This window comes from Hyperoodon ampullatus (assembly GCF_949752795.1).
Source record: "Hyperoodon ampullatus genome assembly, chromosome: 9".
NCBI classification, from domain to species: Eukaryota; Metazoa; Chordata; class Mammalia; order Artiodactyla; family Ziphiidae; genus Hyperoodon; species Hyperoodon ampullatus.
Window position 1 is genome coordinate 21,458,778 of NC_136922.1, and position 25,907 is coordinate 21,484,684.

At 40.2% G+C, this 25,907-nt stretch overlaps 1 protein-coding gene across 3 annotated transcripts in view; it reads left to right on the top strand.

Annotated features, from left to right (window-relative positions):
- Positions 1-25,907, top strand: part of HECW1 (HECT, C2 and WW domain containing E3 ubiquitin protein ligase 1) — a gene marked incomplete at both ends in the record, with an annotated part of 620,984 nt that overhangs the window by 541,840 nt on the left and 53,237 nt on the right. For all 3 annotated transcript variants that reach the window (XM_079711607.1, XM_079711606.1, XM_079711608.1), the window contains 5 exons: positions 6,633-6,767; positions 15,445-15,550; positions 16,479-16,575; positions 22,522-22,605; positions 23,007-23,116. In XM_079711607.1, the coding sequence (XP_079567733.1) occupies positions 6,633-6,767; positions 15,445-15,550; positions 16,479-16,575; positions 22,522-22,605; positions 23,007-23,116 (532 nt within the window). The remainder of the gene's footprint in view (positions 1-6,632; positions 6,768-15,444; positions 15,551-16,478; positions 16,576-22,521; positions 22,606-23,006; positions 23,117-25,907) is intronic.

Genomic DNA, 25,907 nt, shown 5'->3' on the forward strand with positions numbered 1-25,907 from the left:
TGTCTACTCAGGTCTTCTGCCCATTTTTTATTATTTTTTTTATTTTTATTTTTTTGTGGTACGTGAGCCTCTCACTGATGTGGCCTCTCCCGTTGCGGAGCACAGGCTCCAGACGCGCAGGCTCAGCGGCCACAGCTCACGGGACCAGCCGCTCCGTGGCATGTGGGATCTTCCCAGACTGGGGCACGAACCTGTGTCCCCTGCATCAGCAGGCAGACTCTCAACCACTGTGCCACCAGGGAAGCCCTGCCCATTTTTTAATCAGGTTCTTTTTTTTTTTTAATATTGAGTTGTATGAACTGTTTATATATTTTGGATATTAACCTTTATCAGTCATATCATTTGCATATATTTTCTCCCATTCAGTAGGTTGTCTTTTTGTCAATGGTTCCCTTTGCTGTGCAAAAGCTTTTAAGTTTAATTAGGTCCCATTTGTTTATTTTTGCTTTTCTTTCTTTTGCCTTGGGAGACAGACCCAAAAAAATATTTCTCCAATTTATGTCAAAGAGTGTTCTGCCTATGTTCTCTTCTAGCAGTTTTTTGGTTTTAGGTCTTACATTTAGGTCTTTAATCCATTTTGAGTTGATTTCTGTATATAGTGTTAGTGAATGTTCTAATTTCATTTTTTTACATGTAGTTGTCCAGTTTTCCCAGAACCTCTTATTGAAGAGACTGTTTTTCCTCCATTGTATATTCTTGCCTCCTTTGTCATAGATTAATTGACCATAAGTACATGGGCTTATTTCTGCACTCTCTATTCTGTTCCATTGATCTATGTGTCTGTTTTCATGCCATTACCATGCTGTTTTGATTACTGTAGCTATGTAGTATTGTCTGAAGTCAGGGAACATGAAAACCTTGTTCTTTTTTCCTCAAGATTGCTTCTGCAATTTTGGGTCTTTTGTGGTTCCATATAAATTTTAGGATTATTTATTCTAGTTCTGTGGAAAATGTCATAGGTATTTTGAAAGAGGTTGCATTAAATCTGTAGATTGCTTTGAGTAGTATGGAAATTTTAACAATTCTTCCAATCTATGAACACGGGATGTCTTTCCATTTCTTTGTATCATCTTTAGTTTCCTTCATCAGTGTTTTATAGTTTTCAGAGTATAGGTCTTTCACTTCCTTGGTTAAGTTTATTCCTAGGTATTTTATTCCAAAAAATTGAAGAGGCAGAAACACTCACAAAATCATTCTCAGAGGCCACCATTACCCTGATACCAAAACCAGACAGACACTATGAAAAAAGAAAATTACAGGCCAATATCTCTGATGAATATAGATTAAAAATGCTCAACAAAATACTAACAAATCAAATTCAATAATACCTTAAAAGAATCATATACCGTGATCAAGTGGGATTTATTCCAGGAATGCAAGGATGGTTGAACATCCACAAATTAATGGGATACACTACATTAACAAAAGGGAGGATAAAAATCACATGATCATCTCAATAGATGCAGAAAATACATTTGACAAAATTCAGCATCGATTTATGATAAAAAACGCTAAACAAAGTTGGTATAGAGGGAACATATCCCAACATAATAAAGGCCATTTATGACAAACATCCACGTCATACTGTCACCCACAGCCAACATCATACTCAGTGGTAAAAAGCTGAAAGCTTTTCCTCTAAAACCAGGAACAACACAAGGATGCCCACTCTTGCCACCTGTATTTAACGTAGTGTTGTAAGTTCTAGCCACAGCAACTAGACAAGAAAAAGAAATAAAAAATATCAAAAATTGGAAGGAAAAAAATAAAATTCACTATATACAGATGGCATAATAGTATATATAGAAAATGCTAAAGTCTACCAAAAAACTATTAGAACTAATAGAGTTCAGTAAATTTGCAGAATACAAGATTAATATATAGAAATATGTTGCTTTTCTATACACTAATAGTGAACTATCAGAAAGAGAAAGAAGAAAATAATCCCATTTAAAATCATACCAAAAAGGATAAACACCAAGGAATAAATACAATAAAAAAAAAGAGCTTACAACATCTTTTCAAGATCCTATGGACCATTTTTCTAAGTGATAACATTCTATAACACAAAGAAAACAAAAAAGCAGAAAATACTCAAGTTGCATTCCATGGCCACAAGCAATAAAGCCAAATTTTAAATAACGAATTTAAAAACAACCATCAGGGGCTTCCCTGGTGGCGCAGTGGTTGAGAGTCCGCCTGCCGATGCAGGGGACACGGGTTCGTGCCCCGGTCTGGGAAGATCCCACATGCCGCGGAGCGGCTGGGCCCGTGAGCCATGGCCACTGAGCCTGTGCTCCAGAGCCTGTGCTCCGCAAGGGGAGAGGCCACAACAGTGAGAGGCCCGCCTACTGCAAAAAAATAAATAAATAAAAAAATAAAAATAAATAAAAATAAAAATAAAAACAACCATCAGAAACAAAAACTGGGCCAGTTGGAAATTTAAAACAATATTCTATATGACTATTGGGATTTAAATAAAATTAAGACTTAGAAATCTTTAAGAAATTATTGAAAATGCAAGAGAGTAGTACTTAATAAAGCATGAGATAAGAAAGCATGTACTCAAAGGATTAGCAGCACTGGTTTTTATTATCAAAGAAGAAAAATAAATATAAAATATAAGCTTCCAAATCAATGATTTAGAGAAGATAAAAAAGCAACAGTAATTAAAGCAGAAATGTATTTTAATGTTTATTTGAAAAAAATAAAAGGCAGAAGTGTATGAATTAGAAAACAATGTAAGAAATAAATGTAAGAGTTGTAGAAGAGAAATAAATAGTAAATAAAATCAACAAAATGAGATGTAGCAGGTGCAGGGAAATTTTTAAAAGGAAAAAAGAAAATACATTTCTTTCTTTATTTAACAGATAGTTAAATAAATGTTTGATATCACAGAAAATCTAGAAGAATAATTTTCAATTATATATATATATATACATTTGACTTGGTAAATATAAAAAATTGAATAGACTTATAGAATAATTTGGAAAATGTATCAGTGAATGCATTTCCCACTCCCAGATATCTTCATGCTCTACTCCAGAACATGGGAAAAAATGGAAACTGCATAGTTTATTTTATGAAGCCATTATAACTTTGCTTATGAAACTAGGCGGAAAGCAAAAACTGTTGCCCCAAATTTAGTACATCCATACCATAGAAAGTAATCAGCAATGAAAAAAAAGAGAATGAACTGCTGATACATGTAACAACTTGGATGAATCTCACGGAAATTATATTGAGTGAAAAAAGTCAATCTCAAAAGGTTACATACTGTATGATTCCATTTTTATAGCATTCTTGAGGTGACAAAAATACAGAAATGGAGAACAATTATTGGCTAGGGGTCAAGGATGGAACAGGGTAGAGGAATAAGGAAAGGAGGTAAGTGTAATTGGAAAGGGCCCCATGAAGGGTCCTTATAGTGATTGAACTGTTCAGTATCTTGACTGTGGTGATGGATACATGAACATGATTAAATTGTATAAAACTAAACGTACACAGATGAGTACTAGTAAAACTAGGGAAATCTGAATTTTTTAAAAAACTATACACAAAATTCACTTGAGTTCCAAAAAGCTCATATTTAAAAATGAAGTTGTTGAAATCAAAGTTCTCATGTCATGCATTCATGAATTGTGCTCACAAATTGTTGAGTTATGTATTATACATAATACAGTGCTACAGCATGAGCAGTTCAGAGATAAGTAAAACACTGTCCTAGCAGATAGAAGTTTATACTCTATTTGGTGAAGACTATAATTAGCATAACAAAAAATAAAAATAAATAAATGCTTTTGAAACAAATTAAAAACAAAAAAATTAAAATGAAGTTGAATTTGACAGTATATTAAAAGAATGACCCACCACAATTAAATAGGTTTTCTCCCAAAGATATAAGGGTCATTTACTACTAGTAAATCTATTATCTCTAGTATTTTAACCAATAGTTTATAGGAGGAATTTCAGTTGATCATTTTAAGAAATACTAGAAAAGTACCTGATAAAAATGAAATACACATTTATGTTTTAAAAATAAAAGTCTTAGGAAAGTAGGAAAGTAAATGTGTCTTCATGACAAAATAAAGGCTCCCTTAATATAATGAACCACGTCCTGTTTTACAATTGGACCCTAGTAAGTTTTCCTATCAAAATACAGAACAAGAAGATTGCAGCGGCCGTATCTTATTTAACATTGTTTTGGAAGTTCTCGCATGTATTACAAAAAAAGGAGGCAAAAGATAAAAGAGCCCTTGTGAAAAAGGAGACAAAATTATCATTATTTGCCAGTTAAAACTATTTTGGAAATTAATATCAGTTCATCTGGAAAAGTGAAATAAACAGGCAAGAATACCTAAGAAAATTTTGGAAAAGATAAATAATGAGAGGAAACTTGCCCTACAGACATTAATAATTGGAACAGTGAAACTCCCACAAACCATTGGAACAGATAAAATATTCCTGAAACACACCATGGTATTTATAAGAATTTATATTTAATGAAACAATAGAGAATGGGTGATTTAGAAAAATAAGCCCTTGGAGAAAAAAATCCAATTACAACTTCACATCATACCAAAACAAGTTTCCAGAAACGATTAACCCACCAAAAATAAAGCTAGAAAAATATAATTAAGCATTTAACTGACCTCTAGCTAGAGAGAAATAATTGAGAGATTTGTATACATAGTAACCTAAAAAATCCTGTGTATTAGAAAACAAAGCCAATGAAAATCAAAAGCAGTTTGAAGGCACATGAGTAAGCACGTTTAAATTAAAGAAAACCTTAACATCCTAACAACAAAAAAGGGAAAAGGCAAAGTAGACAACACTCCAATGAAGAAATTGACCAATAAACTTAGGAGAAAATGTTTGGCTTCCCTTATAATTCATCATTATTTACCATTCAACATTTCTAAGAGTTCTTTCCAACACTCAGCACTGGCAAAGTCCGTGAAAAGGGTTCATGGACTTTTGGTAAGATGACAAATCTGTACGGCTCTTGTGAAGGTAGTTTGTTAATATGGATCAGTAAACATAAATGTTATCCTAATTCTTAACCCAGTAATTAACTTTTAGGAATTTATACTAAAAAATTACCACATATACATATATATAAGGAACCCATTTAACTTTAATGTATAAACGTTGACATATAGTTGAATAATATCTCCTTTTACTATACATTAATTTAGCTTATACTTGCGTGTTTAAAATCTCATGTAAACATGTTGATAAATGTTGGATTTTTTCCCACTCACATTTCATCCTTATTCAGATTCTTGTATTTTTTTATATCACTGGCATCATTTTTTGAGCATCTAACACAGTGTTTCAGGGGACATCATTTCAGTCCCCTCTGCGTTGTTGGACATACAGCTCTTTTTTGGCTCTCTGTGGGAAGCTGTTCTGGGAAATTTTATTACCAGGCACAGATACTAATTCACATGATTAGTATCTGTGAATATTTTTGATCTCCCTAATGAAACCCACTTCCTGTGTGACATTTTATAGAGCTTTTGAAAAGATTCGTTTACAGTGAGCCTTGTTTACAATACTTTAAATCATAAGCTCATATTCACTAAGAATAATTTCTAAATCTGTGTAATATTTCTTGGCCTACTTCTGTCAGATGACACCTGAACATGTCTGAAACAAGTACTGGTTGAGGTCATTTAAGGCAAAGATATCGTTGCCAAATATTACACTTTGCTCAGAAGAGAGTATTTGAAAGATTATTTTCTGGTACAGAAGGTTTTGAAAAAGAAAAAAATAAGTATTAATTTTCTCTTTTGTGAAAGGTAACTAATTTTAGTTTTAAAGAATGACTTTTGTCACATATTGGAACTTATACACTGATCAGACGTGCCACAAAGATTTGTACACAAGAGTGTTTATTGAAGCATTATTATAAAACAGTAAAAAGTCAAGTGTCCAAGGATAGAGGGTACTGAAATTAATTATTATTCATTCATCAAACTGAACACCATATAATCAATAAAATTCTGTGTTAAAAGAATACTTAATAACATAGGAAAATGCTCATAAAATAATAGGTGAAAAAATCTTACAACAACATTGTAGGTGCTGATGTGGGAAGGTATGTATATATTTGTATATTTGCATAGGAAGAGAAAAAAATGGAAAACATTCACCAAAATATTTCGGTGATTACCTTTAGATTGTAATACTTGGGATGGTTTTAGCTACCTTCTTCCCACGTTTTTATCCTTTTCAAGATTTTTTCTCCGTGAGACTATGCTAATCCTATAATCAAAAGAAAGAGCATTTATTTAAAAAATAAATAAGCAAAATGCTCTACAAATGATTAATTACTAGAATGATTTTTATCCATGAAAGGCTCTATTTCTCTTATTTTCTGTGATAGGTAAGGTGCTAGGCTCGCTGTTCTGTGACTCCACCGTGTAAAGTGATTATCAGCCACTGGCGTTGCTTCTTTGAACTGCTGAGCAAGCAGAAGCAGAGGCATCTTCCATCTAGTTTTGAGTAGATGAAAAGGAGGGACACACGTAAACACGATGACTGAGCCCTGGAGCGCGCGCTCCCAGGTATCACTGGCTTCATTTGGCTGGTTCTCATGCATGTGCTCTTTCCTGGTCTGTCCATAGTCTTTCTTCGTGGACCACAACAGTCGAGCTACCACTTTCATTGACCCCCGAATCCCTCTTCAGAACGGTCGTCTTCCCAACCACCTGACACATCGACAGCACCTCCAGAGACTCCGAAGTTACAGCGCTGGAGAGGTAACCCCCTCTCCCCCTGCCCCACCGTTCACAGGACCATAGACTCTGCCTCTCCTGGTAGAGCCAGGATCTAGGGTTGTCTGTTCCTCCAGGAGCTGAGCCATATCCGTATGCTCTTTAGAAGAGTGGGTGATGACTCGGGGCACCCACTTTGTGCCCTAGACCCATCTTCAGATTGCCTTCCTTCTGCCTTCCCTTTTGTCCTACACAATCACACTACTGAAAAATCGATCGAGTTTAAAGGAGACTGAAAATGCAGTGTCAGGACATCCCTACACGTATGACTGGAGAGGTGCTTCCTCGGGCCCACTGGTCACGTGTAAATTCTTAAAAGACCGTGGAAGTGCTAGGCAGCATATGACTGCTTTTAAACTTCTACCTCTCCCTGGATCCTGGAAAAGACTTCAGTAATGCATTCGTGGACTGAAAACTGGGGGAATCAACTGGGCCACATGAATACTCTGTTCCCACCCTACCATCTGCTCTTCCCTGATTTATATTTTCTTTCACTCGACATGATTACCTTCTGCTGGGCTGTGAAAGGCTGCCCCCTTTCTTTCTTTTTTTTTTTAACTTTTTATTTTATATGGAATATAGTTGATTAACCATGTTGTATTAGTTTCAGGTGTATAGCAAAGTGATTCAGTTATACATATACATGTATCTCTTCTTTTTCAGATTCTTTTCCTATAGCTCAGGGAACGCTGCTCAATATTACGTAACAACTTAAAAGGCTGCCCCCTTTCTTAAACATCAGGTTCCTTGCCTTTCTTAATTCCTGTTTCTATATCCCATACCCTTTCCTGTTGTCCTTTCTCAAACCAAAACTCAAAACATAGCTCTCTTCTATTGCTAATCAGCTCTTGATATTAATATAAGCAAATCCCTTTATGTCCTCACTGACATTTCCCGAGTAGCTACACCTTCTTTTCATACAAACCACCAGGATCTCAGGAGATGTGGGCTCTGAAAACTATTTCCCATGAAGCAGCTTGTAGAGTTAGATTACCATGAGGTTAAAAAATGAAGAAAGTGGTATAGGAAGCAAAGCTCTTCTCAAGGGAAGAGCTTGTTGTTTTAATGAAAGCTTAGTGTACAAAAAGAAAATCTTTACTGGTTTTTCGGGGGACTCATCTGTATACATTGAGAAACATAACTATTTCCAACCAAGGGTACTCATGGTTTAAGGCCAGTGTGATAAATTGAATTTTTCTTTCATGGAGTCATCTTAAATATCATTGTTTTAAGATGCTACTGAATGCATGTTAACTCTGCATATACGTAAAATATGTATGTGACCATGCAGAGAGGGAGTATTATACCTCCCCAAGGGTTTTGTGGGTTTCAGGACCCTTCAGATACCAGGCACTCAGCAGCAGACACATTCACAGGCTACAGAAAGCCAGGCCTCCACTTCTCAGCTCAACACATATAGTCCCCCTCCCTTTTATAACACATCAGAAATTTCAAGATGTATTGTCTTGATATGATAACGGATAAATTCAAAATTCTGCATCAACTTGAAATATGCCATTTTTATGTATTTAAAATGTCCAAGCTCTTTAATATTATTAAGGTAATTTCAGTGTTAACATAGAGTAACTGCATAAGATAAAAGAAGCTCAGTACCGCAGACAGATTCACCACGGTTAATTTTTTTAAAAAGTCAGTCACTCAATGCAAACCCTAAACGTATAGATCTGTTACACATATATGAAATTAACCTGAAAATGTAAATATTAGAGCCTTCCTGTTGAAAGAACAAGATTAAGATCGTGAGCATCACTTGCATTCCTTGTTCCAAAACATTTATTTGATGTGATTGACTAGCCCAAACACAGTCACATTGAATATCAATATTAATAACAAAGTGCCATCTGCATCAAGTCAAGAAAGACTAACACATAATGACAAAAGGGTGTCAGTGTGCGTCAGCCATCTGGATGCTTCCTAATTCATTCAATCTCCAGCTGACTGTCCATCAGGTTTTTAAACCCCTGCATCCCTCTGCCCAACCTCTCTCTGCTGGTAGCTTTTCACTGACACAAGGGAAAACCAAGAAAAGCAGCCAAGAGAGAAGCTGGGAGGCAGAGGATATCTGACCCAGAGGCAGCGCACCAGAGAAAACAGAGACCCAGCCTCTGTGAAAACAAATACCTGGTTCCTCCTACTGTGAGAACGCACAGCCTAGGGGCTGAGGAGTCAGGAGGACCTGGGTATAAAAATAGAGAGAGGGGTGTGGCAGAAATGTTAATTGTGTTTGCTGTGCCACAAACATTGATTAAGTGCATGGCCTGCTATGAGCACTGTGAAATGCAAAGATGTATGAGATACGATCCCTGTCCTGGAGAGATTTGTATTCTATATTTGAAGCCAGGCCAAAAACACACGCAGAGTTAAGTAACAGGAGAAATTAGAATACAATTGAGTGCCAAGAGAGCCCCAACCTGGGACTTAGGTTAGGACAAATGCCACAGAAGTTCAAAAGAGGCCAAGGAAAAGTATCTTTTAAAAGAAGGTACTTGACCTAGACCTAGAAAAATCGGTAAAACCTAGCTAAGTACAAAGGCAGAGGAAGGACAGCCCCACAGAGAGCACAGCACAAGCATCGGTGCCGAGGTGGGATTGAGAAAGGTCTGCAGAAAGACAAGGAATAAATAGTTCACTGTGACCAGAATAGTAGGTTTCCACTTGGTTTTTGTCTTGGATTTTGGAAAGCTTTGAATGCCACATGGAAGAGCTGGGACTTTTTTATGAGTCCATTGAATGAATTTGAGAAGAAGAATATGATGATTTATATGTAAAAATGGGCTTTTAGAGATCAGTTCACCCATTGCTTCTCCAAAGGAGAAGACTATTGGCAATTTGGGATGGCAGTTCTCGGATGCATGGAAGCATCCCTTGCCATTGCAGGATCTTTTCTCCTGGTCCCATCCATTAAATTTCAGGAATGTCCCCGCCTCACCAGTTACTATGACAACAAAAACAAAACAAAATAGCCCTGAGCATCTCCAAACTCTCCTAGATGGTAATTCCACTCCAGTTAAGAATTGTATTTCACAGTCAAGTACACTGAAATATCAAGAACTCAAGTCACCCAGGGAGTTCAGGACCAAAGTCCAGATTTCCCAACTCCCAGTCCAGCGTAAACTCGTATTTTTAAAGAAGACAGTGATGGCCAAGAAGAGGCAGAATTGTGGCACAGAGAGATTTGAGAGAGAAAGACCATGAGAGGCCACTGCCCCAGACCGGGTAGAAGGTGATGAGGCCCTAAGATGGGGTGACAAAGAGACAGCAAAACCTCAAGGAAGTCGAGGGGTGTGGAGAAGGGGTACCTGGGACTTGGGTTAGCAGATGGGAGTCCCAGCTGTGGCTTCTCCACAGAGGTGCTGTGTGTCATTGTGCCTTCCTTCCCTTTCCGGGGCCTCAGTTTCCCCGTCTGCATTTGGAGACAAGGGGACTGGATGGCCACTGAAGTCCCTTCCAGCTCTGTGGTTCTTAGAGTCTGTGAGGCTTGATTCACAGTCCCAAAAACAGCTCACAGGTAAGATGAACAGGAAAGCCAGGTGGGGAGGCTGGTAGGTGTGCCTTTAGGTAAGTTGATGATGAGTATGGAAACAGCAGGACAGCCGATTAGAAATGACAGCTAAGCAGACGGACATATGAGACTCAGGAATATCAGTGAACTATTTCCCTAATCTGCGATTTTTCTGTGTCACCTCTCATGGGCAATGGGGAATTCACTATAGATGTTTCTTAGACCTCAGCTTTAGGAACCAATTTTTTCTTCTGTTCACCTTTGTGAGCCATTTTTTGAGTGTTGCCCAGGAGTTGATCTTTTTTATCCATTGCATTTAAGGATGGAATTAAAATCAGTGTCTAGGGACTTCCCTGGCGGTCCAGTGGTTGGGACTCGGCGCTTCCACTGCAGGGGGCCGTGGGCTCGATCCCTGGTCGGGGAACTAGGACCCCGAAATGCCGTGCGGCGAGGCCAAAAAAAAAATCAGCTTCTATATTCAAGATCCTAAATGGTAAAAATTCCCCCTCAAAACCCCAACAATGGGTTATTAATAGAGACACTGCTCAACATCTTTTGAATTAGCCTTTACCTCACCTGAAAATTGTTCAGGCCATTTCCTGAAAGCAGTTGTCAGGAATATATGATTTTATGCATAAAAAGATCATTATTTGACACTTTAACAGGTTTTTTTTTTTTTTTTTTTTTTTTTTTGCTGTACGCGGGCCTCTCACTGCTGTGGCCTCTCCCGTTGCGGAGCACAGGCTCCGGACGCGCAGGCTCAGCGGCCATGGCTCACGGGCCCAGCCACTCTGCGGCATGTGGGATCCTCCCGGACCGGGGCACGAACCCGTGTCCCCTGCATCGGCAGGCAGACTCTCAACCACTGCGCCACCAGGGAAGCCCTAACATGCATTTTAATACAGTGGCACATCTGTGTGCAATATATTTAAGTACCAACAAAACAGGCTTGGTTTCTTCCATGGTGTCCAAATGGAATTGGACATAGATAGATGGAAGGAGCACATAGGGCCATAAATATTGGATCCCATCTCTCTATCAATAAGGAAATCACGGAAGGTCAAATTTTGTCTTGTTTATACTGCAGTTTGCAGTATAAATTAACGTTGATAAGGAAGGATAGCAGAACACATAATGTTAATTTCTTTCACACACACCCCCTTATCTTGGTCAGGTTAGAAAATCATTAGTGATAGAAAATGTCTGGAAGCGTACATATAAAAATGCTTAACAGTAATTGCCTCAAGGAAAGGGCAGGAGTCTGGGAGGAAAGGAAATTGACTTTTCACTCTCAAAGCAGAAGTCAGTGTGAGTCATTCTTTGCAGTGAGCTGCTCTTACGACAAAAGTCATTGCATCAGCTCTGATGACAGAGGCCATCATGCAGGAAGCTGGCCTTTGGGGAGGGTAACTTTTGCACTGTGTTTTAAAATCGGTCGTTTTCCTCTTGATTCCATGTAACCTATACTTGATTACAGGTTTGTTTGGAAGTTTGTAAAATTCAGACACCTGTGAAAATTCACTTTTGAATTATAAACGGTGTATAGTGAGTGTAGAAAATACAAGCACAGATGGAAAAGAAGTTAAAAGGCAGGTACAGTCCCCCATCTGGAGACAATTCCTGGTGAACATAGAAGTAAACAAGTGAATCATACTGTCTATGGTTCTGTATCTTCCTTTACCATTATAGTACATTGTAGATAGTTTCTATGCCATTAAAATTCTGCTATACTTTATCATATGGATCTGCCATAATTTAACTCAGGCCTTTCTCTGGGCATTATGTTTATCACCCACTTTTCGCTATTTTAAAGATGTTGAAAAACTCAAACATAGATCTCTCTTTTCTTTCCAAACTTTGTTAATGATCCATTTTTAGAGTACAAAAGGAATCTAGAGATGAACGTAGATTCATCACTTGGGCTTTTCCTCTGAACTTGCTATTTTTTATTATCCGGTCTCCAGTGTTTTCAAGAGAGCATTAGCTGATTATTAACCCAAATTCAGTCTAAAACCTACAATTTTCAATCACAGATTTTTTTTAAAACCACCAATTTACAATTCCAAATTACAACACAGAAGAGAAGCTTGTTTACCAGTCACTGAAAACTATTTTCTGAGCATATCTATTTTGTGTTGTCTGGAGAGCTAAATGTTTGAAGTTTGCACATTTGCAATTATGATTAAAGCTATCTCAACATCAAAAGGGAAAGAAATTTTAAAAGTAGTCACATGGGGCTCTCTTCTCTCTGTCTCTCTCTCACCCTCACACCCACACACACAGCCCTGCCTGGAAACCCCAGTAAGACAAAAAGTGTCAAATTCTAGGGAATTCAGTGAGTCATATCATCTTGGTTTTAAATAGAAATTCCATTCTTCTAGGTATTTTCAGTAGTTAGGAAAGCAAATGTTAGCATCATGTTTGCAGTGAGATCCGAATCAGTCACTCAGTTGATGTCAGACATCCCTCAAAATGGAGCATTTAGTACCACTTCTGGGCCACAGAGATCCTAGTACATACCAAGTTCTACCCAATCTTAGAATATTAGAGCCTTCTTTAGCCCTACCTGAATTGTCTCCATCCCTGTAAATTCCTGGCCCCTGGTTGGAGAAGCACGTTTCTATTCAGCCCTCCCATTCTCAGGTTCTCTCGCCTGTAAGCCATCCAGTACCACTTTACAATCACCTCCTCTATTCTTGGCCGATGCTTCAGTGGCTTGGGGACCCCACAAACCCCAGCTCTACCCTGTGTTGTTTCCTCCATCTCACTCGTGGCATATCCCTCAGCCAGTCACCTACCTTCAAAGTAGCTGACCTTCCTCTGTTTCTGAAGTCTTTCAATCTGGCTTAGTTTTGCCAGTAAGTAGGTGACCTCAGAAGTAGGCACCAGTTTTCCCTAAGGCATATCTGCAACACCTGAATTCCCTATGTCCCCCCAGGAAGAGAAGTGAGCCTCTTCCTGTTTCAAAGCCTTATTTCCAGGCAACTACTGACAATTAGCCACTTTTGCTCGGGGTGTGACTGCGGGCATCACCCAGGTTCAGTGCACAGCCAAGCCTTCTTGAGTTCCGCTCTCAAATCTATCTGCTTCCCCAATTTCTCTCTGTAATTCATCACTTGGATAATCTTCAACTGAGTGGTTTTTGAGATTCCTGTCTTTACAGCATCAAAAAATATTTTAAACACACATTAAGGCAGACTGACACAGTTCCCTTGAAGGAAAAGAGATATTTCAGTCCCGGAAAGCCTTTATGTATTTATTAATTCATGGAGAAAAAAGAAATATGAGACTCACTATTGCATGTAAGCCATCAGCAAACCTTTCTTTCATCACTTTGTGTTATAACCATATAACCAGAAAGTGCTGTTGTAGAAGCACTGGCATCTAAATCTCAGTGGCTGGCTACACCCACTGAACAGAGCTGGGTGCTAATGGCATCAAAGTGAGAAGTCACCCAGAGTGGCACAAAATCTATTCCCTTGTCCCTCAAGTGAGCCATGGGCAAAGAGAGGGATCTGGAGAGGAAAAGGATGGATCTGTATCCCTACTAATTCCAGAAGAGCAGTTCAAAGACTGCCACATACAGATAGCGAACTGGTAGCACATCTCATACGAAAGATGTTATTCTTTTTATTATTATTATTATTTTATTTTATTATTATTATTTTTTTTTGTGGTATGCGGGCCTCTCACTGTTGTGGCCTCTCCCGTTGCAGAGCACAGGCTCCAGACGTGCAGGCTCAGTGGCCATGGCTCACAGGCCTAGCCTCTCCGCGGCATGTGGGATCTTCCCGGACCGGGGCACGAACCCATGTCCCCTGCATCGGCAGGCGGACTCTCAACCACTGCGCCACCAGGGAAGCCCGAAAGATGTTATTCTTGTCTGTGTGAGACATGAAAGTAGGGCCTAAAGGAAAGCCAGCAATTACCATTTCTGTAATTAGGAAACCCTAAGTAATCTGCCCTACTTTGTCATCTGCAATATCACATGTGGCCTAGTCTTAAGTGCCCACTTTGAGACTGACCTGGGCCTTTCTGGGGTTTGGAGCATAGGAGCTCATCACCTCTCCTGAATTCTGTGTGAGTGAATTCTGGTCTCAGAATTTTCTTTCCTTTTTCTGTCTGGATGTTTGAGCCCTTTATGAGTATCTTACAATATCATCTTCAAAATTCTTAAATATTTTAAAGCCTATTTTGGCTACTTTGCCAAATATCATAGAATGAGTCATAATCTACACCAAACCCCGTATATCTGGTGAATGTACTCCAATGTGGAAAATCTCCAGTGGGGTGCCTTGGTTTAAATAGCTTACCCTGTGAGGGTCCTTTAAGGAGCAAAATATGTATGGAATCATGGTAGAAACTCACTGTCATGCTCTAGAACGTAGGGAATTTATATAAATTTTAAATCAAGCTAAATTAAAGTTAATCATCACAAATATCAGTTTTAAGCTAAGCAAATTCCATATTCCATGAAGTTATGTCAGAATGTCCAACCCAAACCAAGATATTGGATGCAGGTTAGTAGTATGGGGAAGTAAAAAAATTCTTTGCTGTCAGTCATCAGTAAGTATCCTGGTTCTATCTCTTACAGTTGAAAGTTTTGGAAAGACTTAATTTTCTCTGATCCTCAGATTCCCCATTTGTAAATGGGAGTGAATAATGCTTATCTTGCTGAATTTTGTGAGGATATGAGATACTATGTGAAGAGTAGCCAGCACAGTGGACGGAAGAATAGGCACTAAACAAAGAAATGCCATTTGAGTGTAATAAACACTATTTAAGAAAATGAGCCCATTCCACATTCAGTTATGAAGTTCAGTGCTGCTTCTTAGAGATGAAGGTCATAAACCTACCTTACCAATAATATTCATGTAGAATTTATTTACATCTCTTTAACATATTTCTGATGAGAAATATTTCTTAGTCTATTCAGTGTATTAATGTATTAATGACCATTCTACTGAGTCATTTTTTTTAACTTGCTTATTTTCCATCACTTTGAGGATTATAACTTCATTGCTTCTTTCATTTAGGTGATGTCAGGGCCTTTTTACCCCTCGTTTTGAAAAATTAGTTTCCAAAGATCATCTGAAATGGGTGAGATTTCTAACGCTAACAATTTTATTTTGCAATTAGGCCTCAGAAGTCTCTAGAAACAGAGGAGCCTCTTTACTGGCCAGGCCAGGACACAGCCTAGTAGCTGCTATTCGAAGCCAGCATCAACATGAGTCACTGCCACTGGGTATGTATCACGCTTTGTGAACCCCTGGATAGCCTTGTGTTTCTTATCGTGACTCCTTTAATATTCAGGGCTCTGTGTTTTCTTTTTCCGCTCTTATGGTATAGTCCACTCCCCTACCCTTTGTTCCCATCCCCCGCTTGCCCCTTTTCCCTCTCCCTTCCTCCTCACTTTGTCCTTCTCTCTCCCCTTGCCTCTCTTCCCTCCCCTCTCTTCCAGACCGTCATTCCCCCCACCTTGTTTATTCCATTCAGTGATTTGTTAGCTGGGTCCCAGGAGAGCATAGTTTAAATGAGGTGACGGATTTTGTTGCTTTTAGATGCACTTTTTAATTTAGACCTCTCTTCCCATGCATGTCTGGGGATAAACTGGCACAGTCTCCATTCCTAACCTCAGCTACCTCTTTCCAAAACACATGCCACTTGTATCAAGGGAAATGAGGTGAGAGAGTCTAAATGGATTTGGATGTTTTCATTATCACTATTGGGAAATCAACGGATGGCCAAAGTCATTAGTGCAAGTGCTCAGAAAAGGTTTTCTTTGAACTCATAAAGAATCTTTTGCCATAATAACTATGGCAAAATGACAAAAGAAGTCAGAAAGAACAGAGTAGTACTCCCCTCATGGGAGATCTATTTTATTCTCCATCTGTTCACCAGGGGATGAGTTAACACCCAGTTAAGTTCCTAGAATATTAAAGATAATTAACTTAGATCTTGTTCACTTTGGGTTTGATCTTTTAAAAATAATCATACCATTATGTCACAGAAAAAGAAAAAACCCTCAAGAGCTTACATTTTTTGATGAGTTTGCTCCCTGCCTTTTCAACTCCTCCATTAAATCCTGGTATCTAGCTGCCATTTTCCAATCATGAGCAAAATTATCTCTGGGCTGAAGACTCAACCACAACTTGTGCTTTTGTCTGTTTCAGCATATAATGACAAGATTGTGGCTTTTCTTCGCCAGCCAAACATTTTTGAAATGCTGCAAGAGCGTCAGCCAAGTTTGGCGAGAAACCACACACTCAGGTAGGGGCCTGTCTACCACCCTCTACCTACAGGTCTCTCCTGCTGGTTTTCCAGGTGGGGCAGCCTCTGTGGAGAGAGGGCAGACACTTAAGATGTGTTTTATTCATGCATTTAAATTATAACCTGAATATTTAAAATGAAGGATCCAGGGGTTTCTAATGTTCTCAAAAGTGTTGCAATCAGAGATAGTTATCATGCCAGGTTACCTATTATTCTTATGATGCTAAAATGATTTCCATTAATTTGGAGAGAAGCATGGAAAGGGAGCAAAATAGTTTTCATCAAAAAATTATTTATGTAAAGCACCATATAAATTATTTTTGTTTTAAGAATATAATTGTCTGATGGTACACCAGATATTAGATGACTATATTCAAAAATAAACCAGCAAACAAAAAGTACCATATGTGTTCTAACACCTTAAATCCTATTGTCCATTACGGTCCTTTCTGAATGAGTGTCTCTGAAACTCTGAATCACTTTATTTGGAAGGGAAAGCCACCCAAAGTGATGAAAAGAGAAAGTATCCTCTGAACTTAAATCCCACTTTCTCACCAAGATATTCAAGTACTACCCAGCATTTCAAAAGCTGGAGATGCACAATGGTTAAGTGTGTCCACTCAGAGTTTGAATACTTGCTCCAGCACTTAGGGACCAGTGATGGAGGCATGTCATTTAATCCTCTACCCTCAGCCTCCTCATCATTGAAACAGGATCACAATGTGGGCACCATTAAGATGCTTCACTGGGTTTGTGTATAAAGGACCAGTCAAGGTAGGCAGGGATGCAGCCAGTGACTGCCCCTAACTCCTCACCTCCCATCCGGTGGTCTTTTGAATCTGGCTGACAACTATAATCCTCTACTTTGACCTCCTCAGTGAGTCACCAACACCTAAAAATAACCTCTTTGCTAGTCATATCTTTATTAATCCTGCCAGGATGGATCACTCACTGTTCTTTTCCCCTCCATCACCAACCCCATTGACACTTCTTTTCCCTGTGGTTTTACTCTGTGCAAATTAGAACCTCCATCCTCCCAAATGCCCATCATCTCAATTCCGCCCTCTTTCTTCAGCTTCACATCTAAACATTTATCTCCTCGCTTTCTTCCAGCCCTTCTTTTCTCTTCTCCCTGCCATGGCCTAGGTTTGGATCCTCATCATCTCTCTCCCGGACTTGGCAGGGATCTCTTAAGTAGATACTCCCTATCATTCTACTATAAAAGCTTCCCGTGGAGTAACCTCAGGGCTGGCCACCACAGTGGCTCTCAGACTCTCTTTCAGGGGACCTCAGAGCAGCTAAGGACCCTCTCTGGAAGTTAGTCCTTGAGGAAGTACACCACACAATAGCAGGAAGAGGGCAGAGACGGGCATGTGATACTAACCTCATAGTGAGTAAGGGGGCCGGCCGGCACCCTGTTCCAGACTGGGCCGCTGACCCTCACCCTTGCAGGGCCTCTGGTCAGCCCTGCCTTTCTTCTAATCCCTGCTCTGCCCACCCTAGCCAGGCCACTGAGCAGTTTAGGCCAGATTTGTGACTCAGGGACTCTTGCCCACCTCATGAGGTTTTGAGGCCATATGAAAGAGGCTATTTATGTAGATCTGCTGCAGGTTTTCCTGCCTACCCATTAGGGTAAGACCTTCGTTTCATGGAGGGGGAGGGAGGTGGAATCTGAGCATAGTTAGAGAACTTGTGAAAAATGCACCAACTAATAAAATTGGCTTATTTACATGGGGTTTTGGGGGCGGGGGGGAATTCTTTGTTCAGTTCCTTATGAAACTATGAGCTCCCTCTCCAAAAAGGAACTGGTTTTGATGGAATCTTTCTTACATCAGAGCTCGTGCTAAGGAAAGATGGAAACCCTCTCTCATAAGAGTGGAATTCATTGCAGTTGAAGAACTAGATGAACTATATTGAGACACTTCTACAGCTTTTCTCTCCAGGATTTCAAAATTCATAAACAAATACTTTCAGTTTCATTACTCAATACCAACAAAATAATGCCCCCAGACAAAAGCTTCCCATGGCTCCTGTTATGTATGTAATAAAGTCAAGATTTCTAAGCACAATTTCCATAGTCTCCTAAGACTGGCTCTAATCTAACTCTCCACCATCCTGTGCTCGTATTTACTTCCTTCTGGTGTCTTCCACCACCGTCAAACAGCCTGTGCCCTCTCCTACCCACACCCTTCCTGGAATGGCTTCTCTCTTAAAGGCATTTCAACCCATTTTCAAGGCTCAAGTCAAACGCAAAGTCTCGGTGATCTAGGCAGACTTTAGTAGTTCTTTTGCTTTGATTTAATAGCATTTGTTTTTGTACTTCTAAGATATTTTTCCATTAACCCTTGTCTTCTACCATGTACTAATGTCTTCCTACAACACTGGAAGTGTCTTAGGGCAGGGTCTGTATCTTCTTGGTCTTTGAACCACTGTTGCCTCAGAGCCTGGTTCCTCTACTCTGAAGATAAGAAACACTGATTACTTTTTGAGTGAACAAAAGGACTTTAGCCTGACTGATGATCACTTCCACTTGTGGTCAACTCTGCCCAAGTTTTATTACTGTGCCCCGGAAGGCAGGGCCATACTCGGCCCATTCGTGGGCTGCTCTCTGGCTCACGAATGAGCTCTCTGGCTCATAATTTAAGGGAATTTCCAAGGGATCTTCAGAGGTGTTGTACTACCTGAAAACTTTCTGACACATCACTGCTCTTGAACATTTTTATGTTACAGATTCTACCACTAAATAAGGAGTTCACTGCTTACTTTTGGGAGAAATGTGAGCTTCCAAAAGGCCCTAGAGTCCTGTTTAAATCATTTTTAAAGTAATAAAATTAATCCCCTGTGTAAAAGAGTAGAATATGTTTCTGAAGGGAAGTAAACAATTTCAGCACTGTTGTGTAGTATCATGTTATAACAAAATCTAAGAAACTTCGGGGTTTTTTTTGCAGTGTGGAATTGTACAATTATGATTATCCATATGTGGGTGACTTGGAATTAGGGAATATTGGAACTGGAAAAAAATTGGAAATTAATGTAGAAACTAATAACCTTTTTAAGGTTAAGGACTCCTTTGAGAGTCTGATGAAAGCTTTTATAGACTCTCCTCCATATATAAACATAAATCTTTGCATATAATTTCAAACAGTTAATGGATCCTAAAGGACCTGTAGACCCCAGGTTGAAAACCCAAAGAGTTCATCAAAAACAGAAAGCCCACAGTGGCATCAGAAACTGACTAAGAGGTCATGGAATCAAAAAGGCAGAACAGGAGCAAGAGTTTGCTCTTCAGGGTGTCAGGCTTTAAGAATCCAAAAAACAGGGCACTGAGCCTATGACTATGCCTCTGCCTGTGCCTAGATGTGGTGTGAGGGTGAGTCAGCTTGACTTTAAAGATCCAACAGTTGAAAGGAAAACCTCCCCTCCCCATGACCCTGCCCAGAGGAAGAACTTACTGCTTCCTCTGTGGTTCCCACATGGGGACCATGACCCCATGGTCATGGCTATTCTCCAGGAGCCATGGATCCACTGTCTTGGGTTTGCAAAGCCAGTCGTTGGGTTAGAGGGTGGAGGATGACTTCTCAGAAAACTGTGTTCAGCAGAAGTAGTGAAGCATAAGGAAACCACATGGGGAGAGGGAAGGCGGAGGCATAAAACGCAGGGGTTAATGACATCTGTTAAGTTTAAGGGTCATGGTAGCAGTCCTCATTCATCCTTTCGTTCCTTCAACTAGTGCTTTTATTGAGCAGCTATTCTGAATCAGGATTGTGTGAGGGCTGTGTACCCAGTATCTAAGCCAAACAGACATCGGTCCTACTCTCATGGGACTTACTATCTATTGAGGAAGACAGATAATAGACAAGTGTGACTTTTTTTAAAGCCAAATATATAGCTATAGATTGTATTATGGGCCATGAAGGACATAATCAGAATTGAGTGATAGTGATGGAAGGATGGCAAGGATTTCCTTGTGGATATTGAGTTTTAAGGTCTTTGAGGCCACAAATGAAGATGTCAGGATGGCAAGGAGGCAGGTGGCTCTACTGACCTGAGCTCTGAGGGGAGTTTTCCTGATGGGATGCATGTAAGAGAGGCGGTTGGCATTCTCACCCTCAGAGATCTCCCCCAGGTCTCAGTGCCTTTGGTCTGGACCCAGGGACATTTGGAGGCCCCTCAGAACACTAGGTCTGCATGAGATTTTCACATACATGATGGAGGGTGTAATGTCCCATGAAGAGCAACCAAAACTCTCAGAAAACTCTGCTTGGCTTTCTGATATGTGTATGTGGTCTGAGTAGATAGGGTGATGGTAGAACCACTACAGAGGGTGCCACTTCCCGTGGATGGGAAGGGTGCTCTCCTGCCCTCATGGACTTGACTCTCTTTGGACTTTGTTTCCCCAGGAACCCAGGGAATAAAGAGTGACCCCCTAGAATGTTCTCTCCCTTTTTCCCCAGGCAAGGAGACCAGGGGCTTGCCCAGATGCAGGTCCCTTGGGGCAGCAGGGTGACCTGCCCCAGGGACATTGCCACTGGGGGAACACATCAATTTGAGAGTCCTTCGTGGGGCTGCAGTTGGTAAACCAGAGGAACAGGGTCCACGAGAATCCTCCAAACAAGAGGGCTGTGAGATGCTGTCAGGATTGGAGGACAGTGCTCAGGCACATGGAGTCAAGGGCACAGAGACGTGGAGGGAGAAGCAGCTGGTGAAGGAGGCTTGGTGCTTGTACCCTTGGCCAGGCTTCCACCTCCTCCCTGAAAAATGATGTGTGGACAGGTCTGCTCCAGTTTCCAAGTCCCTGGTCAGAGGAGCCACTATGAGTACCCACAGGTTTTGGAAATAGCCTTTACTGCAACAGTACTCTACCCATAACTTCAGGTTGGACCACAGTGCATTTCTCTGTTTAATCCCATTTTGTGTATCTTTGTAGAAGCCAAAAAGTTTCTCTTGTCTTCTTAAAAATACCCACACCAAAAGGTCAAGTTCATTGTATTTTTACCTGAAAATTTGCAAGTTATGATGAAGATTTGGATTCACATTACTATAATCAGAGAGAGAAAAAAGTTGTATCTATAGTATTTTTATTAATAGATTTATTTTTAATCTTTCATTAGAGGAAACTGATTAAACGATATACTAGACCACTCTTTATTAATTTCTTACAAGTACATGTGATTCTAAAATCATCTCAAAAATTTAAACAAAGAAAGAAAAAAGTGAAATATTTTTAAAAAATCAATCCTTAAGTCTTCTCAGATTTCTGCTGCATCTCTTCAAGAAAGGGGAAAAACTTTTAACTTCTTTGAAGCATACCTACAAGGGAATGATTCTTGGCCATAGTGTTTGTAATCTTTGAATATCTGAATATCAGAGAAGCACATTACAAAGTTCATTTGATCAAAAGAAATGCTATTTATCCATAGACTTACTGGAATTATTTTGCCAGGTTGGAGTTGGAGGTTGTGAAAAAGTCAGAATGCACGAGTTGTAATTAAACAGAGAGAAATTGATGCCTATACTCAAATTGACCTGGGAGACTCTCATGTATTCTGGGGCCAGACCCTCTCTGGACCCAGTGTGGAGTTAATTCATTTTCCATCAGGCATAAGGTTTCTCAGGAGACACCTCGTCACTCTTTCTTCCCATGGCTTCCAAGATGCCATGAACCCACAACAGTCCTCCCCAGCTCCACTCCCAACTCTGTGACTCTCTGAGGACCTATCTGTGTTGTGCTCCTTGGCTTCTGTCCCCGTGTGAGTCTGAGGAAAGGTGATCCCTTGGAGAGCATCATGGGAACCTGCAATATGAACTTAAATACCTCGAAATACTCTGGACATTAGAACATCACTTTTCAGCCCTATTGGAAGAGAAAGGGGGATCAGAATGGGGTTCATTCCTTAACTTATGCATCGGTGTGTAATTCTTATTTTCCTTCCCACATTATTCTAGGGAGAAAATCCATTACATTCGGACCGAGGGTAATCATGGGCTTGAAAAGTTGTCCTGTGATGCAGATCTAGTCATTTTGCTGAGGTAAGGGGCTGAGCCTGAAACAGTTCTGGAAAAGCAACTGGAAAAGCTGCTCTGGGCAGTTCTCCAGGACAGCCCAGACTGAAACACTCGTTGCTTGTTCTAGAATATTCTAGTGGCTGCAACTGAAGTAGGGCTCCCACCCTTATACCTGCTATTCACCTCTTTCTCTACATGTAAGACTGGGGTATCAAGAGCTACATATGGTACTTGATGGAGACCTTGTTGTAGGATTAATTAGGGTTTAAAATAACAGGGAGAGTTTGCATTCCAGAATGTGCCCATCTAAATGAATCTAAGTGCTTTCGTTGTCTTGTGAGAATTGTAACCACTCTTAACCCAATTTGTGAACATTCTCTCATGGACAGAGAACTAACTTCTTAATTTTTTCTTTTACTTTGCAGTCTCTTTGAAGAAGAGATTATGTCCTATGTCCCCCTGCAGGCTGCCTTCCACCCTGGGTACAGCTTCTCTCCCCGCTGTTCGCCCTGCTCATCACCTCAGAACTCCCCAGGTAACTTGAGGGTCTGGCATTCTGTCTCATGCAAGTGGCCACCTGTGTCTCCACCTGATGAAGGTGCCCTCTCTCCCTTAGTCCCCTCTCAATTTTCTGATCATCTGCACATTAAGTTGGGTGTTGACACAGTGCCACCTGTTTTGGTAATGACCCCAAGCTATTATGTGTTTTGCATTTTTAATGATTTGGAAACATTTTTCACTAAACCAATATTTCATGACATGAAAATTATATGAAATTCATGTTTTGGTGTCTATCAATAAAATTTTATTGGAACCCAGCCACACCCATTTATCTATATATTTTGTGTCAACTTTCATGCTACAACAGCAGAGCTGAGTAGTAGCGACAGAGACCATATGGCCCCAAAAACCTAAAATATCTACTATCTGGCCCTTTACAGAAAAAGTCTGTGGACCCCTGCTCTAAATTACTGTTTTGTTCTAAAACACACTCTCTGAGCATTTAAAAGGGAAGAGCCCTTTCTGGAACATTCTGCCTCATGAATCAGAATGTTATTAGATACCAATTTGAGTAACTTTCTGTTAAGTTGTAAAGGAGTTACTAGGTTACGTACTTACTAGGGACCACCAGTATGCCCCCATGAAGATGCCAAAGAAGTTTTTAACATGATGTGAAATTGTTTCCCTGAAGTTTTCTTTGTGTATTAGAATGAATTTAGAATTAGAACTCATGATATTCCTTGTGGGTATTTTCCATTCCAAATGAGGAAATATATATTGAACCGTTTAGCGAAAAAAGAAGCTAGTATTTCCTGGGTTCATCAAGATAATTAGCTTCAGTCAAATCCGTACTCCCAAATGGGATCCAGATATTGAAGAGTTTTTCCCCATTGTCTTGGTTTACAAGATCACATTGTCATGGGTGTTTGTGGCCAACCCAAATCTATTTTTATAACTTTAAAATTTAGTAAAGGAAGTTAGTTGAAAAATCTAGTAACTTCTTATCTTATGACCTCCAGAGTTAGAGTTCAAACTTGGCTTTTGAAGCCAGGGGGAAATGGAGAAGAAAAACAGAATTTAGCAATATACTCTGTCCCCCAGAAAGGATGTCTCATTCAGCTAGTGTCACTCAATACTGCCATAGGTCTCTAAAAGTAGAATATCTTTTCATTTGTTCAGAATGACCCCCGTCATGTTGTTCAGAACTATCTCTTAGAGGTAGTTTCGCTAATTCCTAAAATCTGTTTTTAAGCCAGTATCTCCTTGTTATGCCTTCCTCCAAACAAGTACATCAGTAGCATTGCTGAGGAAATGTCCCACAGGTGCTGCGTCTGACATATAGCATAACTGAGATGACACGGCTTGGGAAAAGGAGGACCAGGAGCTTTGTCAGAGCCAGCATCCAGACAATCAGTTGTTTCCAGTGTGCACAGGATGACTTCCTTCTGGGGAGCAGAACCTTCCATCTGGGGGACCTGTTGGTCTGCATGATGATCTGCCATCTTGTTGTAGAGATGGTCCCAGCCTGATAACATGTCTACATCTTGGTCCAAACCTTTGGCAGTAGAGTGTCTACGTACCTTTGGTATGTAGAGTATCATTACACGGGGGAGATATCATACTGCAAATAGAAAAAATAAGAGAGTCAAAGAGTTACTTGCTCACTGCGAATTATTTGGATAAGTTTTATAAAAGGAATCAACCTTCCTGATACAGATGTTACTGACACCATGAATGCAAAGAATCATCCAATTCACGCTGTCAAAGTGCTTAATTCTTTACTCTCCTAGCTTTGACCTTGGGGTCCTAGACTATGTATGTATGTATGTAAGCCAGATATTTTGAAGTTAAACTTTACAATTCCCATTTTTCTAGACCTTCATGACATTTACCTGGGGCAACATAGTGAATCATACATGCCAAAGCACTCTGTAAAGCTTAAATTATTAGAAAAATGCATCGTAGCGACCATGGGCCATAGTGGTAGTACCAGCAGTAATGAAAGTTGTATTATAAAATATACTGTAATCTGATGGCAGAAAATTATACTTGCACCTACAGACTTGTATTCTAGTTCTACCTATATCCTGAAACGGGGTATCTCAGCAGAGACTCTTTCCTTTTCAAGTGGTGGCTGTTGGTTCCCCCCACACCTCAGATGCTGCAGGACTCGCTGGTGAGACTGGTGCCACTGGTGCCCTGTGTGCCTCCCTGCTAACACAGATCAGCTGTATCTCTGCCCCTAGTTGCTGTCATCCACCGACCTTTTTCTCATTCTTAAAGACTGTGGCACCCGTCTCACCATCTCCCTCTCCTCCCCAACTCCTTCCACCATCCTGGATGACATCACCATCCACAAGGGCACCCATGCAGTTCCTTGGCCTCCCAGTTTCTGGGCTTCCTTGTCTGCCCTGACCTCCTCCTCCTCAACCACTGGTCCCACAATCCCCTTCCTGCCTTGTTGTCATCTCTGACGTCACTGACTCAAGCATCCTACGCCCATCCAACGTGCTTATTCAGCTGCTCTCCCTGGTACCACCCTGTGCCCTCATCAGGACCTCCAGTTCACGGACGCCTCTCCTTTCTAACTGCCTCTCCCTCATCCAGCATAGACTCCCTGGTTCATCTTTTCTTGACAACGCCCTGAGCTCCCCCATCCTCTCCATTTCATTGACAGAGTTCCACTCCTAGGTCACCTTACTATCTGCTTCCCCTACATCTGTAATCAGGCATTCTTGGGCAAATTCACCTGACAAGGCAGATTATCAATTATAAATTAATCATCTCTCCACCTCACATGGACCTTAAACACCCAAAAGAAAACT